This window comes from Pieris napi, chromosome 19 (genome assembly GCF_905475465.1).
Source record: "Pieris napi chromosome 19, ilPieNapi1.2, whole genome shotgun sequence".
Lineage (NCBI taxonomy): Eukaryota > Metazoa > Arthropoda > Insecta > Lepidoptera > Pieridae > Pieris > Pieris napi.
The window spans coordinates 7260695-7279215 of record NC_062252.1 but is presented as its reverse complement, the minus strand read 5'-3'; the positions used below and the strand labels follow the sequence as shown (position 1 = coordinate 7279215).

The 18521-nt window shown below is 33.1% G+C and overlaps 1 protein-coding gene across 2 annotated transcripts in view; it reads left to right on the top strand.

Annotated features, from left to right (window-relative positions):
- LOC125059243 (proton channel OtopLc-like) overlaps positions 1 to 18521 on the top strand; it is a 57905-nt gene that overhangs the window by 4322 nt on the left and 35062 nt on the right. Inside the window, exon 1 of one of the 2 annotated variants that reach the window (XM_047663571.1) lies at positions 15789 to 15928. The exons of the other annotated variant lie outside the window; for it this stretch is intronic. Within the exon in view, the coding sequence (XP_047519527.1) occupies positions 15873 to 15928 (56 nt within the window). The 5' untranslated portion in view covers positions 15789 to 15872. Of the gene's footprint in view, positions 1 to 15788; positions 15929 to 18521 lie in introns of those variants that run through there. 2 annotated transcript variants of the gene reach the window in all.

Below are 18521 nucleotides of genomic sequence, written 5' to 3'. Positions count from 1 at the left end.
ACCTTGTTTTATCTTAGTTACTTGTTTAAGATTTAACTTTCATATCCTGCGTATTCATATCACATCTTTAAATAATACTCGCGGTTGGTCCCGTGTTATTTATCTTTAAACTCCTTTATTTTTATTATTTAGCGCCTAATTTTCTTAGCGCCTTATTTTTTCTGTTCTTTCTTCTTTATTTCTAACGTTTAACCCTGTATACCGGCTCCTCATCATTGCTCTTTGATGATGATGGAATATAGCTGAGCGTATCTTATTCTCCAAGGGAACTCTTGTTAATAAACTAATATTTATGTGAACATTCTGTCTCAGTAGATGTTTTCCTAAAAATTCAATCTATGTTATGGCGCGATAACTGATTTCATAAACTAGGAGGGCTACAGGAGCATGAGAGCTACAGTTTTTTAAAGCATCTTTTGCCGCGCACCACCACTACGAACCGCCACAGAAATATTTCCGAACCAATTCGACTGGTTACGATGGTTTTCTGAAGTATTTCCCAACCTATTCGAGGGTCCTTCAAGAAAAGAGCGTACCAATTCTTAAAAAGCCAGCAACGAACTTGCGAGCCTTCTGGCAATGTGAGTGTCCATGGGCGGCATCACTTAATATCACTCAACAACTGTCCGTTTGCCCTCTGTTATAAAAAAAAAATTATACGTATGTATAACCAACCATCATGTAAGTGTATTCTAAACAATATTGAAATCAAAAATGCCGACTTTGAGTACAAATTGTTGTTGCCTATCATCCGTCGATACATTGTCACGACCTCACGATCTCACGAACATCTTGTGCGGTCTGCGTATTAATAACCAGCGTATTATCTAATGAGTAATGTTTCATTAGCGTTTGAAAGAAAGAAATATCTCCTCATCTGAATGTTAAATTATCATTATACGTATTCTTGGATCAACTTAGAGTTCTACGAGGCTCTCAACAACATGCTATAGGAGAGTTATTCTACTACTTACTTTGGTCATATCGCCCGCCGCGAATTAGATAACCTGGACAAGTTGGTTGTCAAGGCAAGGCTGGGTATGGTCATTACAACTTTAATAAAATTAATAAAAAAAAAGTATCTGCCATTGTAATGATAAAAAAACAAAAACAGATCGGAACTACATATCATTTAATTGCGTACAAACTAAAACTAAACATGTTTCCGTACGTTGTTTTAAAAATACTTATTTTATTGTATACAACCAAATACCTCTTTATGTCTCTCCGTGATGTGTTATTTAAATGATGGTTATAAAGAAAGTGTTTATAGCTAACACGAGATTGTCAATATAGACACTTTTTATTGGTATTATGTAAATTACTATCATAAAATCAAGTATGAGAACGTCAAACAGACACTCTGGGATGTAATTATCGTTGGTTAACACTACGATTTATAGGCAAAGTGCAATTATTTTATGTAAATAAATGCACCAATTATTTTGTTAAGTGAATTTTCCGTTCAGTCATAAGGGTAACGTATGACAGATATTTTTTTATTTAATAGGCATACTTTTATTTTTTTCAAAATGTAAGTATTTTAAATGCATCTGTTTTTTGGAATTAATACGAATAATAAGTTTTGGGTCTCAAAACCGAAACGGTTCGAGTAATGATGTTCTCTAAGTATGTTTGGAAATTGATATCATTAATGGCGTTAAATTTAAAAAAAAGATCGTGTTTATATCGTGTTAATATCGTGATTTAAACGAATACCCTCGCATCCCGTAATGCTTCCACTTTTACTAAATTGCGCACTATTTACAAAATGTTTCGCCATAAAAACTGTGTGTCATCAACTAGAATTTTAAAACGCCGACGGCCAATTAAGTTAATTTAATTAAGCAGAATTTCGAGTTCACACTAGAATATTTAAAAAAAAAATACTACATACGATTTATGGACATCCAAATGCTTGTCTCATATGTAATAAAGATACTAATGTAGCTTAAGGCAATGTCTAGAGAGTAGAGACGCTAGGCTCAAAGGCTTACAATTTACGAATTATCGAATCTGTATAAATAAGAAAAATATTTTTCTAGTTACTATAATAATTTATTAGCACGCCCATTGGTGTTGTTTTTCAAACCGAAATCATTTATTAAATTATAGTAAAAAAAGGGTGCGTGTACTTATGTACGCGCGTTGTTATACTTCTTTGGCATTATTAAAAATAGTTTTTGATTGCATGCAAATGATTACTTACAATTAAATAATCAAAGACTGGAAAAGGCGTCATTATAGTCAATAAATTTCAGTTTACATTAGAAAAATTAAATAAAAAAATATGTATTATTATTCTCTTACATTAAGTGTAACATAAATTCAATTATTATTCGAATGTTGTTTTTAAATTATGTCCAACGCCGTAGCATCTTCCGTGGGCAACTTCATTCTGTTAATTTTGTGTCACGGTGCGCGCGCGTCGTAAAATTTCACTCTCATCAATTTTTCATAACGCGCCTAAAGAAGTATAACTTCAAAAATGTATATTATCATTATTGAAATTGACATTTCACACACAGGGAAACATTTTCGTAATGAGACATAGGTACCAGTTTAAGGGCTATCATTTTCACTGCAATCATTCCGTCTGCTTCCACCGTTGATTAGAGCAGTCCCCTTGCCTCAGACTATTTATAGCACGATTCGGAAACAGGAACACACATGAGTACGCTCACTTGAAGCGACATGCGACGCTAATTTCACGCCAGACAGCTTGGCAGCGTCCGTCCCTAGCTTTAACATCACACCAAGCATCGAAACATCGATATATGATCATATGAGACTTCATTAGTAAGCAATGTTTGATTAAGACTAAACTCTACAGCTGGTAGATCTTCAAATAATGTGCATATTCATCTTGGTATGGTAACTAAGCAAAATTCACTGGCTTAAATTCTAGTGAGATTCAGGTATCTATTTATATTTACAAGAATCACAAATATGTTTTTGTATTAGTGTAATCGCTAAAGCGTCATAGGTTCGAACCCTGGCTGTGCACTAATGGACTTTCTTATTTTGCATTCAACATTCGCTCGAACGGTGAAGGAAAAGATCATGAGGAAACCGGTTTGCTTTAGAGCTAAAAAGTCGACAGCGTGTGTCAGGTTCAGGAGTCTAATCAGCTTGTCTATTAGATTGACAAATGATCATGGAACAGATTCAAAAATCTTACGCCCAGACCTTAAAAGAGTGTAGCGCCACTGGTTTATTAATTTTATGTTTTATCTCTAAAGCTGCCAGAAGCTTATTGGCATATTATGTTGACGGGTTTACCCCTCTTGATTTCACGTGATCTCGTAACATTAAACCAAGTACAATTATGATGAAGTGGTCTCATTATTGTCTTGTACTCCTGTTGTTTAATATCAAGCATGTCATGCATATATATGTACTTGAATTGTTACAGAATTGTTATATATGCAGACGTTACATCCCTAAATTGCGATGCGTTTCCTGTCAAAGCGTAGAGCATAATTAAAGTTGTCTTCAATTCAGTTTGACATTCCGAATTCGAATGTCCAATTATAATTTGAGCCAGTGAAAATGGAGGCCTCAACGTCAGCTGTCTGTAACGTAACATGGATCGTGGGATTGCGAATTTTTGTATTGAATTTCCAACGAATGCTTTATTAAATGTAATACCAAGGCTTTTGTATCATGCATGATAAATTTATTGGATATGTTGGGGTAAGGATAACACTTATTCAAATAGATTTCTTTTTGTCGGAAAAATTAAAAGTGGACATCGTTTTTCGGTAAATGGAGTCTGTAGATTCCATAAAGCAATTATTTTTTTTGATAAAATGGGGGGGAAATGGGGGTTTTGCAGAGGGAATTAATTTTTTATCCGTAATAGCAAATCAAAATTTAATCAAGTGGGATATTATTTCCTACTAAATTAAGCCTAAGAAAATCTAACAAATATGAATGCTACCTTTAAAAACTCTCAGCAGAACCGGTTTTTTCTCAAAATATTTCAATTTTTGTTTTTGGCATTGACATACGATGACAGTTCGTGGTTTCGTGCAAAGTGTTGCCATTAATAATTTTAATAAAAGTATTAATGGCAACTATGGCAGTAGGATTATTTTGTTCCTGATGGTATTGAGTAGAGTTACCAGTAAAAACTAGAAAATTATTTGCAACTTGGTACCAAGTGGGAAATAATTTGTATTTGATTAAGGGACGTATGTTGCACTGGAAATGTTTTCTATGAAAATTTTGCTTCTCATTTCATGTATTTTACATTTTCTCTTTATTTACTCGAACAACATTTGCCTGGTAGATATCGCTTAACGATACGTCCTTGCACAACGTCAGTATAGCGTTTCTGTTATAATTTTATTTAAAAAATACAGACCCAGTAAAACATGCTACAATTTTAACAAAAACCAGTAAGATTTGCAACGTTATTATGAATAATTTATTAGCCTTTTAAGTACGAACTTTAAGTCGTTTTTGTGCTAAGTTTGAAGTGGCAATGCAGTAATGGCAGCAAGTAATTTTAATGAAAGGAAAGTAGGTTAAAATTTTTAAAGCAAAATATTTCGTACGAGATTTATATTTACCCATCCTGAATTTTTTCCGCCCCGCTTCAAATCCATTGTCCTGAAGCAATGTTCGAAAGGATTCAGGGCATTCATAAAAGGCAACTATGTCAAAATATAAAACGTATTTTAAACGTTTATTTGTTAAAGCATTATTGCCAACTGTCCGTTCAGAGAAAAACGGGTTATTATAATATTTTATATTTATACAAATTTTTTAACTAAGCTGTTGTTTTATCGTCTCAATTTTTGTTGAATTCATGTAACATGGGTTACATTGTAAGCTTAGTTACTTACCTTTAAAATTAAGTGTAATATGAAAGGGCCTGACGTCCATGACTTAGCAGAAATACGCTTTACTAATTAAACATAACACCTAATTAACTATTAAATATTTGGTTCTCTCTTCCTTATTAGCCTCGTGTCCTTTGAAGAAACTATTCTAATAAAGACACCAATTTTATAAAAAAAATCTATTCTTATAAAGACACCAAATTTATGAGTATATGTTCCATAATGATGACATACTTATATTTAAATGACGATAATAAATCTGTACAACACCTGCTTCCGACAGGCTTTACAAAAACCTGTGCATAAAAACCGAGAAAATCATTTTGAAGACACCACCTCACTATGATAAATCTTAACATATATAAATCACGTGTCACGTTGTTTGTCCGCGATGGACTCCTAAACTACTGAACCGATTTTAAATTAAATTTGCACACCGTGTGCAGTTTGATCCAACTTAAAAGATAAGATAGCTTACATCTTAATTTATAGCCGCAATATTATTTTATTGCAAATTATCTGTTGATTATTTGACAGTCACAATTCTAACAGATGGCGCTGTGTTGCAAGTACCAACGTTTCACATAAGCTACTATTTAATGGCATAACCACCAAAGAAGCATGGTCGTCCCCATGACTCTTAATATTTCCCTTGGATAGTTTACTACTAAGTAATGTAACAAAAACCTTAGCCACAGCAACGCTTGGCCGAGTCTACTAGTTTTATATATGCAACGTACAGCCATTAAAATAAATAATTATGGATTTCCGATTATAAGCGGAAATAGCAAACGATAATTACTTGAAAAAAAACTTCTTATAAATCAAACTAGAATCCGAGGGGCTTCTTATTTAGCACGCTCAGAGAAGCCGTAGTAATTTCCAGACCGCTTCACTATAAAACAATTACCCCAAATACATTCAAGAATATTATGGTCGACTATTCTGTATACGTTGCCTATATTCGCATAAAATTAGCTCTGTAAAGGAAACTATAATTAAGGGAACAAAACAATGTACCCGCAGTACTTAAAGTACAAAGCAGTGTTCATTATTTTCTGTTTGCGACTTTGTACTAGAATTTGATGGGAACTGGATGGGATGACAGATGTAGGTGATGCTCTCGGGAACATATATTAATTCCTTTTTTTATTAAAACGGGCAGGAGGCTCATCTGATATTAAGTGATACCATAGACTCACATTGCCATAGGTGGTTGCAAATGCATTGCCTTTTTTGATTACAAAGAACATTTAGGAGAGTTGGCGATTATAGCCTCATGGTACTTTCATACCTTAAAATTATAAATATTATATTTCGTATCAATGCATAGACTTTTTCACACCTTGGGTAGTTCGTGATTTCAAAAAGAAACCTAACTTTTTGAAAAAATTCAATAGCCTATGTTGATCAGGGATAACAGAATTCTAATGGTGAAATAATTCTTTGAGTCAGTCGTGAACTATTAACTAAACTATTCAATGAAAACAAATAATCTAATCATTTTTAACATTAGTGTAGATAACTAAAAATATTGTCATTTAATCAGTATTATAAGTATATATGGGTTAATCTAATAAACAGATAGACAATATATAAGATAATTACCAGACATGCTAACGAAGTTTCATTTACATTTCACATTAGCTTTCACTGAGTTCGCTCTACGCCCATACGCTTCAATGTTGATCTAAGATCCTTGCACAAGTATTGTGAGACGTCTCTAATTAATATCTAAGGATATTACAGTTTCAACCTCTTGTGGTGAATGTCAATGTATTAAGACATAATTTCCATTACATACTAGGGATTTATTTTTATTTATAAACAATATAAATAAAAATGGATCGAAAAATGTGTTGCTAAGTCAAAACTCGAAGATGGCTGGCTGGACCAATTTGAGTATGTTTTTGACTATTCCTTGGACTCTGAAGGAAAAGGAGGGCTTTTTGGGTAAAAAATAGATACATTGCACGGGAAAAAATCAGTTTAACAAAAATCATAAATAGGCGAAACGAAGCTCGCGGAGGCAGAAAATTTAGCGACAGCGATACTTTATATATATTACATTATGATATGTTATGATACTGAATATAAGGTAACTTTTATACGCATGGAAAATATGATACTCGTGAAAGTAAAGAACATACCGTATTTAATTATTTATCCATTTATTTCATTTCTATAAACTTTGATGTAAACGTGGATTGATTCATTCTAATTACCTACACGCTTTATATTAGCTTCACCTGTATATATGTTTGTACACTTATAAAGAATCAGCGACAATATAATAATTTCATAGGTTTATCTCGAAAAAAACAATGAAATTTTTTTAAGTCCACAAAGCAATACGATTAAATTGAGACAACACGTATTGCTGCTAGGACTAAAAAGTGGAAAATAAATATAGTTCAAAAAAACTATAAAACACGCTTTTAAAGCACATCAAACTAAAAAGTGAAATATAATTCCTGAAAATAGGCTGAAAATGGTAATGAACAAAAAATATGGCACAGAGCGCCCCACGCTTTTTCACAATAATACTAATCTCTTTTTAATAATAATAATAAATTTAATAATAATAAATTCTAATCTCATTTTTTGTACGTATATAACGGAAGGTTCTTCACTTATTATCTCTACAAAATAATGTTTTTCATATCTTGGTTTTATATCACAGAATTCGTAGTATCTGTTTCAGTTCTTAATAGAGTAACGGAGCTGTCACAACTCGTTACCGTCACCTTCAGAATAGAAAAACAAACAGAATTTTAAATTACGCAGAAGACGATGTTTTTCTTATTCCTTTTTGGGTGAACGTACAAATAAAGTGATTCTTTCGCTATTCAAAGTTTCAGGAAACTAATAGCCGGATTTGTTTACTTCGTTACGAATGAAGTGTGTTGTTGTTTTAAGCATCTATTGCTATCTTCAAGTTATTGGCATGAAATTTGTTGATCATAAATGTTCAACTTTATTTTTACATTATTAAATAATTTAAAATTATCATATTTGATTGATTTATTTGATGAATGAAAGATGAAGAAATTCTGAAAACAAAGGTCATGAACGTAGCGGCATTTCATCAAATATGATAATTTTAAATTATTTAATAATGTAAAAATAAAGCAATAAAGTTGAACATTTATGTTAGATTAACAAATTTCATTGCAATAACATGAAGATAGCAATAAATGCTTAAAACTTCGCAACAAGAACATACTTCACTCGGTACGAAGTAACAAATTACGTACACAGTGTACGTAAACATAGAAAAATACTACAAAAAAGAGTATTGTTACTGATTTGTGTTTTGTTTCTCGTAAATTATCATCATATAATGTATACATGAAATAAGTAACGGTCAAATACTTTGAGTAGCCGCCAAACGCCCAAACCACTTCAAAGACGGGAGCAATATGTCAAAAGCGTGGAAAAAATTGTTGATAATGTTTGTGTTACATCCCCAAAGGAATCTCCCCTCTTATCGCCCCAACCACTAATATTTTACTCAACGGCCTATCACGCGCCATAAATCAAACATGGGCTGTATTTAAAGCAGTCTTCTATTTATAGTACCTCCGTGATTTTGCAAAATTATCATTCATTCTGTCACGTACGGATGTGATAAACGGAACTGGGCACTGTAATGGTTGTAATATGATGATGGATTGCGATGACAGTGTTACCATGTGTATTGTGTAAGCATTTATAGCCTATGTTTTAAGCGTTCGATTAGTTAGCGTGTGACTTTCTACTCTAATGTATTTTATGTACGTAATTAATACTTATAAGGCTGCAATATATACACGGGCACGGCCCAAAATTAAAAAAAAACGGTCAAAGGATTGGCTCCTGAACACATCTTACGCAGAGTTGAAGATGATACTGAGACCTGATATTAAAGAGCTGGGAACCCTGGCACAGGTTTTTTTACCAAATCTTATAGATAGAAATGCGTTGTTATAATGAATAAACACATGTTTATTTTAAGTTTAACATTGAGAGTAACTGGAATGCCTAATCATAGATGAAACTTGCGTATAAATGAAAATTATGAAAGAAACCAATGCAGATATGTAGGGCCTGAATAGGGTTGCAGCAGCACCTAAAGAAGGAATATTATTACTATGTAATCTACGAAATATTTTAATTGTCATAACAAAAATGAAATTATGTTTGTGTGGATAATTGCTTGAGGGTCGGATATTTGACATGGTCATTTGTTAAATCAAAAAAAATTAGAATCATTTATTCATATAGGTAATACAATGAACAGTTATACACTTATGAACGTCAATAAAGAAATACATATTAAATGCTTCTAATTTTACATTTACTGAAAGTTCTCAAATCAAGGGCGTAGAACGGACGAGAAGAACTGGCAATAAACTCTCCGCCACTCTTTTTAATCGCCAAGTTTTTTGTTTTACACAACGTTTCTAAGAAGCTGCAACCATTACACCATGTTCCACATGACATCTTAAGTAATAAATGATAATAAAATAAATTAATAACAAAGATTTGTCCTCTATCAGCAGGAGGCATGGTAAAATAGGAGCACGCACTTACATTCCTCGTGGGAACAACACTTAATCGAATTTGTTACATTGTCATAATACTGTTTTGGTATAACTAGATGTAAAAGCCTACAAAAACACTTCCATAGTGAGTTAAATAAGAGGAACAGCTCTCAAAATCACAGTGAATAATGTGTCAGACCTCCAAAAGCCACTCATCTTTTATTCGTTGAGCAGTACTTGGAATACGCGGGTTTAGCAAATCAATTCGTATCTACGGTTGTCAGCTGTCTCGCAGTCAACTTTTTGAATTATGCAGCGATCGCAGCCGTAACCAGACGCATCATTCCCAGAGAACAGCATACATAATATACGATTTCTCATCTAAATTTTCGCCGATTCTTCACGTTCTTGTTTTGTTACTTATAGTTTCATTAAACTATGCATAGAAAATGATTAGGATACTAATTTAGAATCACTTATCCATACTTTTATTTCCTAATTCTTTGATGTTGGGCAGTAATAAAATAACACATGTTTTTAATAATATAAAATCATTGGCGCTACAACCTTTTTAGGTCTGGGCCTCAGATTTCTATATCTGTTTCATGATCATGTTAGCTAATAGGCAAGTATCCTGAGATCAGCCTCCTGTGCCTGTCGCACGCCGTCGACTTTAAGTCTAAGCAATCCGGTTTGCTCACGATGTTTTCCTTCACCGTTCGAGTGAATGTATTATGCGCACATCTATATAATATAGAAAGTCCATTGGTGCACAGCCGAGGATCGAACCTACGACCTCAGGGATGAGACGTAGGTTCGATACGCACGTTGAAGCCAATACTCTCACATGTTTTAATGCAAATGTTAATATTATACTTATTCCTTTGTGTTTGTTATTTCGTTGCAGAAGTAAGATTTAGAATCTCTTCAGTTTTAACCTAATGCTAACTAGTTAGTTAAACCAAATTTCGTTGAAGAATATTGTATGAACGAAATATTAACTTAGTTTCCCGAAATTATTAAAGGTATTTGAGTAAGCGCCAGGTTAATGAACTAGCCCTGGATGCTTTTCCTTCGAAATTACTTTTACGTTGTTGAGCTCAAGAATGTTTTAGGACACCTGGCGCTGTACGTAATTAGGGGACACGTTTTACTTCAAAATTAAATTCCAAATGGAAATTGTCACATTCGCATAGATCTTATTTATATATATTTATATAAGACACGTGGTGTTATGGTTAAATTTTTATATTGATATTGTACAATATAGTAGAAAAACAATTGTATAAAGGTATCACTGCTACAGGGACCAAACTTTTTTTTTTTATCTTCTTTTTCATCATTTTTAATATTACTTTTCAAGATTTTATAATATTAAGGTTCAGAAAATTGTAATTTAATAAATATAATATTGTATTAAGCGATAATGGACAATCACCTTGCCAGAAGGCTCGCAAATGCGTTGCCGGCCTTTTAAGAATAAGAAATATATAAAATATATGTAATAATATATAAATAATGCTTTGTAGGACATCTTCTTGTTAAATGTAATAATTTCGAATGTCGCAGAGACAAAATTATAAAAAAAAATTGTAAAGCTTCAAGTGGCTTTTGAAAAACTTGTTTATAAGATCCCAAGGCCACCCAGATATTTAAATGCGATCCAGAATGTGATTTAATTGTATTCAATTTCAAAAGATTTATCATTTCCCTCATGAATGGAGCCCAGATGTGCGAGCATAAGTTCGTGGTCACGTGAGAAAATAGTGGTTAGGGTAGATAACAGTAATCGAAGATCCATGTGAGGGCGAACATTCAGTTTTTATGTAAGTTTCACTTACAAATAAATGTTTCTGTTATAATGATTTACGTTTTTTTGAATGGTATGCGAGAACAGTAAAATGTATTTTTAAGTACACCATAAGATTTATATAAATGATTAGCCAACTCGGCGAACTCCGTTTCGCCACCAGATGGCTTGGTTTTATGTAACATTTCGTTTGGTGATCCTGTTTTTCTGTTGAAATTTTTCCTGAATTTTCTTTGCTATAAACCTCATGGAGCCCGAGACTTTTCCAACGAATGCAAAACCGTGGAAATCGGTTCGTGCGTTCTGGAGTTATAGCGTCAGGAAGGAAAACCCGACTTATTTTTATATAGTAGATTTAAGCAATTTTTTTTTTAGTTACTAAGCTTACGACATCACACACAGTTCTAAATCTACTCATTATTTTACAAAATCTTACATCTAAAATGTGTGACAATTAATGTAAGCATAAGTTTCACAAAAAAAAAATTTAATAGAAATTGAAAATTAAAAAATAATTAAAACATATACAATAATACAAGCACACTGTAAATAAAATAAAATTACAGAAATTTGTTGGCACTTAGAGCAGAAAAAAAAGAAAAATCATCAGCAAAACAGCGAAATTAGGTTCGAGAAATGTATTTTTCACGATTTCAGATTTTAAAATTTTTTATGCAAACAAAAACCTTTTCAACTCAGTACTTACCAGTTTAGAACCTTAACAATCTATAAGAATTTAGCAATTTGTAAAAAAAGGTTGTCTTTCTTCGATATTATAGTTACAGTACAAGTTTAAGCTGGTTTCTTTGTTTTAGCCGTTAGACTTACATGCATTGTAAGCTGGCGGCTGGAGAGCTCTATACATGTCGCTCGGGTACTCGACGTACGCCGACGCAGCTTATTGTACAGTACAGCTATCTAGGCGTTTTAAAGATGTTAGATTCTCGTTTTAATTACCCTTTTTTTGGTTCAGAATGTTACTGAGGGTATTACAAGTCTACTCCTCAAGCATCTGTTTTAGTGAATAACTTTGGTAGTTTAAACTTAAAAAAGAGACAACTATACCTCATATAAAGCTATTCTTCAGTTATTAGTAAATTTACTGGCGAACCCGACAGACGCCCTGCATGATATTTCAAGCGATTAGGATATTAACAAAGTATGAAAGTACCGACTGCAGCGCCATCTGCTGGGCTGATTTGTAAATCTAAAGTCTAAACCATCCAGGGCTCCACCCAAACGCATTCAAACAATATCATTCAAATCCAGCCGTTTAAGAGGAGTTCAGTGACATACACACGAACAGTAGATATATATATATACATATATGTAAGCTATCCTATCTTTTAGTGAGTCCATAGCGGACAAACAACGTGTCGTGTAATTTAAATATATTAAGATTTCGTTACTTACATTTAAGTCAAATATAGCGGCTTATCTTCGACCTAAATATGTCTTGTTTTTTTCGAGGAACATTAAGAATTTGCCAACAAATGTAATAAACTTCCAGACAAGACAAGGGAAAATATTTATTCGTGTAATAAAGTGTCTCGACGTCGCGGAAATCGAAACATTAACATTATTACTCCCTTACTGGAAATGAACAAAGAATTCATGAGGATATTTCATAAAAAACTATTTTGAAGTAATTGTTTGAATGAAACGTTCATTGATATTTAATGCCTAATATAAAACGTTTATTGTTTCGCCGTGAAAATGCAATACCTACGGGCTATTCACATAATCCCTTCCCAAGACGGTGCTTTTAGACAATTATTATAATACAAGCACATGTAATACCTAGATTAATGCTTTGAGTTGCGTGATGATACATTTAAATAGGACTGTTGTCTGATGGCGACGTGTATCTCGTTCATATATACGTGGAATCTCGATAACTCAAACCTCGTTAAGTCAAAAAGTAAGTCAGTAAGTTGAAGAAAAAATCTATTCCCTTTCGATGAACCCCTAAACACGCGGTATATTGGTATGTAATTATTTACACTTTGTAACTCGAAAAAAATGTTATTTCCCTACGAAGTATTGATAATACATATTTATACTCGAACTGGTAGTAAATGTAAATTTACGATTAATTTAACTTGACGATTCAAAGGTGTACTTGGTTATCAAGTGGGTTGGTTATAAAGATATTTTGAGTTTGACTTTGAGTTTGAACTAGAAAATCAAAAAGGAGACTGTAAGTCGAGTTAGTAAAATATTACTTGGAATTCCCCGAACTAATAGCAATAAAATCCAAAATGATTGTTCGGGGCTTCTAATACATTATTTTTGTCTTGTACACATGCAATGAATGAATAAATTCATAAAAAATATATATTACAAAACTTAAGTTGAATTGTTATTCAAATTAGACTCTACAAATCGAAAAATACACTTGGAAATAGCGCCTCTGTGGGTCGAAGTTTCAGCAGTTAATTCATATGTATCTCGAAGTTCTTGTTAAGTCGAAAACTCGAATTTTTTGCCTTTCTCTTGACATTCGAGTTATCGAGATTCCACTGCTCATGTCAAAAAATATTTTTTTTGTAATGAGAAATAAAGTTCTTTTAACATTATAAAAAAGATATTTATCGAGGCTAACTGTTATTACGTAATTACTGTAAGAAATGCCTCCTAACTTTATTATTAAGGAGACAGTGTGGCGCCATTACTAGGTCAGGTACTTATTTACTAATTCAGAAGCATGTAACCTACTTAAACAGGGTTAGGATTGCTTTTTATACACGGAGAATTGCAGTAAGGTATTTTTAAACAGTTGAGTTACTTATGGAAATTAATAAACAACCTGATCATTTGACGACTGTAGCATCTAGATACAAGGAATATGTACGTGATCATGATCTTAATAGTGTGTTTTTTAATGGAAAATGGGAATATAATATTATTTTTAGTAAATTATCTGTGACTTAAATTGGCTTATCGCTAGATTGTAATTTTCATAGAGTCAAGAATCAATTCCATTTTCAAATAAAACTCGACCGTCTATACGAGGGTGATACGGCATTCCAAATTCAAATTCACCTCAATATAAATTAACTACGGGGATATCTCAGTTCATGCGAAGTCAAAGTAACATTATAACAGTCTTGCTAATAGTGTTTATGGTATGGTGTAGGATCGCGGATGCATTTCTATGCTCTATTATGTCTCAAACATTAACGTATATGTAAAATATTTGCATAAAAATATTTAATTTGCGAAAGAAGTCTAGTTTATCTAGAACACGTACCACACCTCTCCATATAAATAAAGTTTTTTAAATAAACCAACAAAGGATTTTTCATATTCAAATTGAAAAATAGTCCAGGTAATTGGGGCTTAACTGAAACAAATCGGTCCCGGCCACGTGAACTGCAAGTCTCATAAATTCAAATTGACACTAACTGGCTTATGTGTACCGAACTGCCAACGCATTTGGGGTCCCCTATGTGGACAGAAACGTGAAACTTCGGTCTATAACTACTACAAGGACAGTACTTCTGAATGCAAATGTAATTAATATCAAGAATATATTGTAAAGCCATCTTGGCCTAGACTTCAGCGTACGACTCTCATCCCTGAGGTCGTAGGTTCGTGCCCAAGCTGTGCACCAGTGGACTTTATGTCTATGTGCGCTTCTAACACACGCTCGTACGGGAAAGGATAATATCGTGAGGAAACCGGCACTAAAAAGCGAATCCCAGGAGCTCTCAATCTTAAACATCAAAGAGTTCTCAATCCAAAAAAATACAATACTTAATTATTTATTACAAAAACATTACCAAAGACAATATAGAAAGTATTGGATAGTCTTCGGTAATACGTAGGTACATTAATTTCCACAGATAATAGTCGAACGATATCAGTCTGTATTAGTGTTATATAGTCTGCACACGAAGTCCGCTTTAATCCAATGATTCGATGGCCGAAATACTCTCGCCTCAAGCTTATCAATTTGACCTTGTAATCGACCATTAGACGATATAATAATCAAATACCACCATCGTAGTAAAATCGACTACATCCGCGTCGCTTCCATCAGACCCCCACGTCCTTTTGTCATGGTTAGTTGCTCCCAACTATTATGCTAATAGTTGGTATTAATCGCAACTGCCTGTTCGTTCTATAAATATAACTATTATCGATAATTGGAAATATAATGTCGAGTTATTTAAGGTAACCCAAGGATATATATTTGTGTATATTGATATATTTATGGCGAAGTAGATCAGGATTCTGTTACTCAGTACCCCAAAATAACTATTCTATTCCCAAGAATTGCGAATCCCAAGATTCAAGGATGCGGCAGGACATTCAGATTTGTTAGCCTCAAACACATGAAGAATTTTAATCACTAAAATGTTACATGTAATTATCAAACAAAATTTTTATAACAAAATAAAAAAATTACAATAAATACGAATATTAAATACCTACTAAACAAAATTTATGATAACGATCACGGGAAACCCTTTTGTTTGGTTTTTTGTAGTTCAATTTCGCTGGAGAGTTGATGTCCGGTCGCATCGTGCCTGCAATAATGTTAGTAGAAAATTGCACTGGGAATTATCGAATTAGATCCCCTGCTCGTATCAAGAACAATTCAGTGTTGGGAGTGCGTTTGCGCCGACCGGGATCACTAGAAATAGTTTCAAGTTATTAAGATAATGATAGTTTAGTGTTATGATGAAGATCACGGAGTCGGTGGCTAATGGTGATGAGGTGGATGTGATAAGGAGGTAGGAAGCTTTTAATTAGATAATTTGTAATAATGCTTTGAAGCCTGATAGCTATTTTTTTATATTAGAAAGAAGGGGATCAACTTCTTCAAATTACATTCCGCAATCTGTACATCAATCAATTTATAATTGTTAAGTCAAGCCACATTTCATATATCTAATTGAAATATGGGGTACAGCATGCAAAAACAAAATTTATATCACTATCAAATTTGTAACACTACAAAATAAATTAAAAAGCCACTGTTTGGATACAATTTTTTAACACAGACTAATAAAATCTACCAAGAAACTAAATTTTTTACGATTAAACAACTATATGTTTACAGCACCTATATCTTAATTAAATAACTCTCTCCATAGTAGCTTCTCATTCAAACAAATCAAACACGCCACTACACGCAATCAATTACCGTCTTAAATTCGTAATATTAGCGCGTTTAACCAATTCAAAAGGGCATTGAAGATATGTACATTGTACATATGAGAATGAGACTATTTGACTAAATCTCCTTCGTATACACATATTAAGTTTCTCATGTAAATAATAATAAATTTTTTGTAATGAGAAATATATATCTTTAAACCTTAAACATTGTTTCTATTACAAGATTATACTTGTTTAAGTAGTATTAACATTAGTATTTTTCCTATGAAAAGAAACGATTTGCTGAGCTTTTGTCCAAAGACTGAAATACTTTATTATCCATAGATACTTATTACACATGTAATGGAATCACATTTCATTCATTTGAATTTGGCGCGCTTCGCGCTTGCATAAGTTGTCTGTGGAGGTTGGGAGGCGACGCATCGTAGTGACGTGCGATGGAATGGCGGATGACATGGAGATGATTTTGTGATTTTTGGGTGGTGATAAAAAACTTGTAGAGTAAAAAGAGGAGATAATTGAGTGAACTTTAAATGTCGTTACTTTGTACTTTACAGAGAAACAATTTGTGTTCTTTTTTGTTAAAATTCTCAATAATATATCTTATACACATATTTAACATAATTACAAGGTGGAAAAAGAGATAGAGTTGTATACAAAAATGTTAATGCATTGCTTATCGTTTCTTTTTTTCGTATTTGTGTAATAATTCAGTGTGTGAAAACCCTATAAATTTTGTAGAACTTATATTTTAGTGAACATAAAATTAACAATTTGCGTTAAAAAGGAAGGACAGAAGTGAAGCTATTGATGCTTGTCCCTCGCCCTACTTCCCGGCAAGGTATCAATGTTATTAAACAAGTCGTCCTTAATCCCCGAGGTCATTGACCATTTACAAAGATGCTTAGTGACAGGGGTGGCCCAGCGATTAAATTTAAAATGCACCAAAATGTGGCAACACAACACCTGTTCCATTAAAATGCACTCAAGCAGACAGATATAAAGTCATTTTTTGTTTGCGACACCCCTAACGTATTAATGTGTCATTTATATTCAAGTTTCATAAGCCATTTTGTTAAGCTAAATTTTATATGTCCCTTAACTAGGGATGCCCTTCAAATAAATCTCAGGGAAAGGGTCAAAAGAGTTTTGTGATTGGCATGTAATTAAAAATCTAAGGTTAAAACGTTAAACTTTTGTACACCGTAAAAATATTATAAATATTTGGTATGAAAAATAATTTGTTAACCCCAAGTTTGGGTAGACGCTGAATAATCAAACAAAGGACGAATTAAATTACATTATGGAAATTGGAAAAACGAGGAAGCTTTGATTTACTTTCGCTTTTAGCCGGAGTAAAGTAACACAAGCCTTTTAGAATTTTTCTCTGCTGAAGCGTTCAAGTACAATGACTACGTTCAACGTAAAAAGCCAGTTACTACAGACGCTCATTGATCACCGGGCGGGCGGCCATGCTCTAACGAAAGGGAACGCTACGAAACCTACGCTTATTCCAACCTAACATGCAACGGATATAAACAACAATGCATGTATTGGAAACTACACTGTAAATCCTTGGAAATACGGTCAATATTCTTTGAACGTTTTCCGCGCATAGGCTCCTATTGGGTGGCCACTTTCGATCAAATATTATCTAGCACGTATCTAGAAGTATTCGTTACGGTGAGGTAAGATTAGTGAGGTTTAGGTAGGGTAAGCTCTTCGTGCGAACGGATTCATTTGTTCGCATTACGAGGTTGAACTACGAAGAAAGTGTATAACATTTTATGTTTAAAAAGTTAAATGACGATGTGAAGGGTTAGAGGACTTGCTTTTTCTACTTTGTACGAATAGATACACGTTTTACTGGAGTGTTGTCTATGTTAAAGCACTATGTAGACTTTAAATAATGCATAAAACGTTCATTAAATGATGTCTTCAAAAAGAATATGTATTATCAAACATATATACATTTTATAAACCGCAGTTTAAAAACGCCATACAGCTTTGGTTTCTTTGTTTGGTGGCTTATACTTTAGTGTGAATTTTAACGAAATCGTGCCTTCCGTAATTTTATCCTCATTACGACCAAACTTTTAAGGATTCTTATCTTTTTATAATACATGTCTATTTAAAGTACCTACTGTTCATTAAACGATACTCGAAGTGGAGAAAAGTATCTCGGTTTGTTGTTTTTTTTCGAAG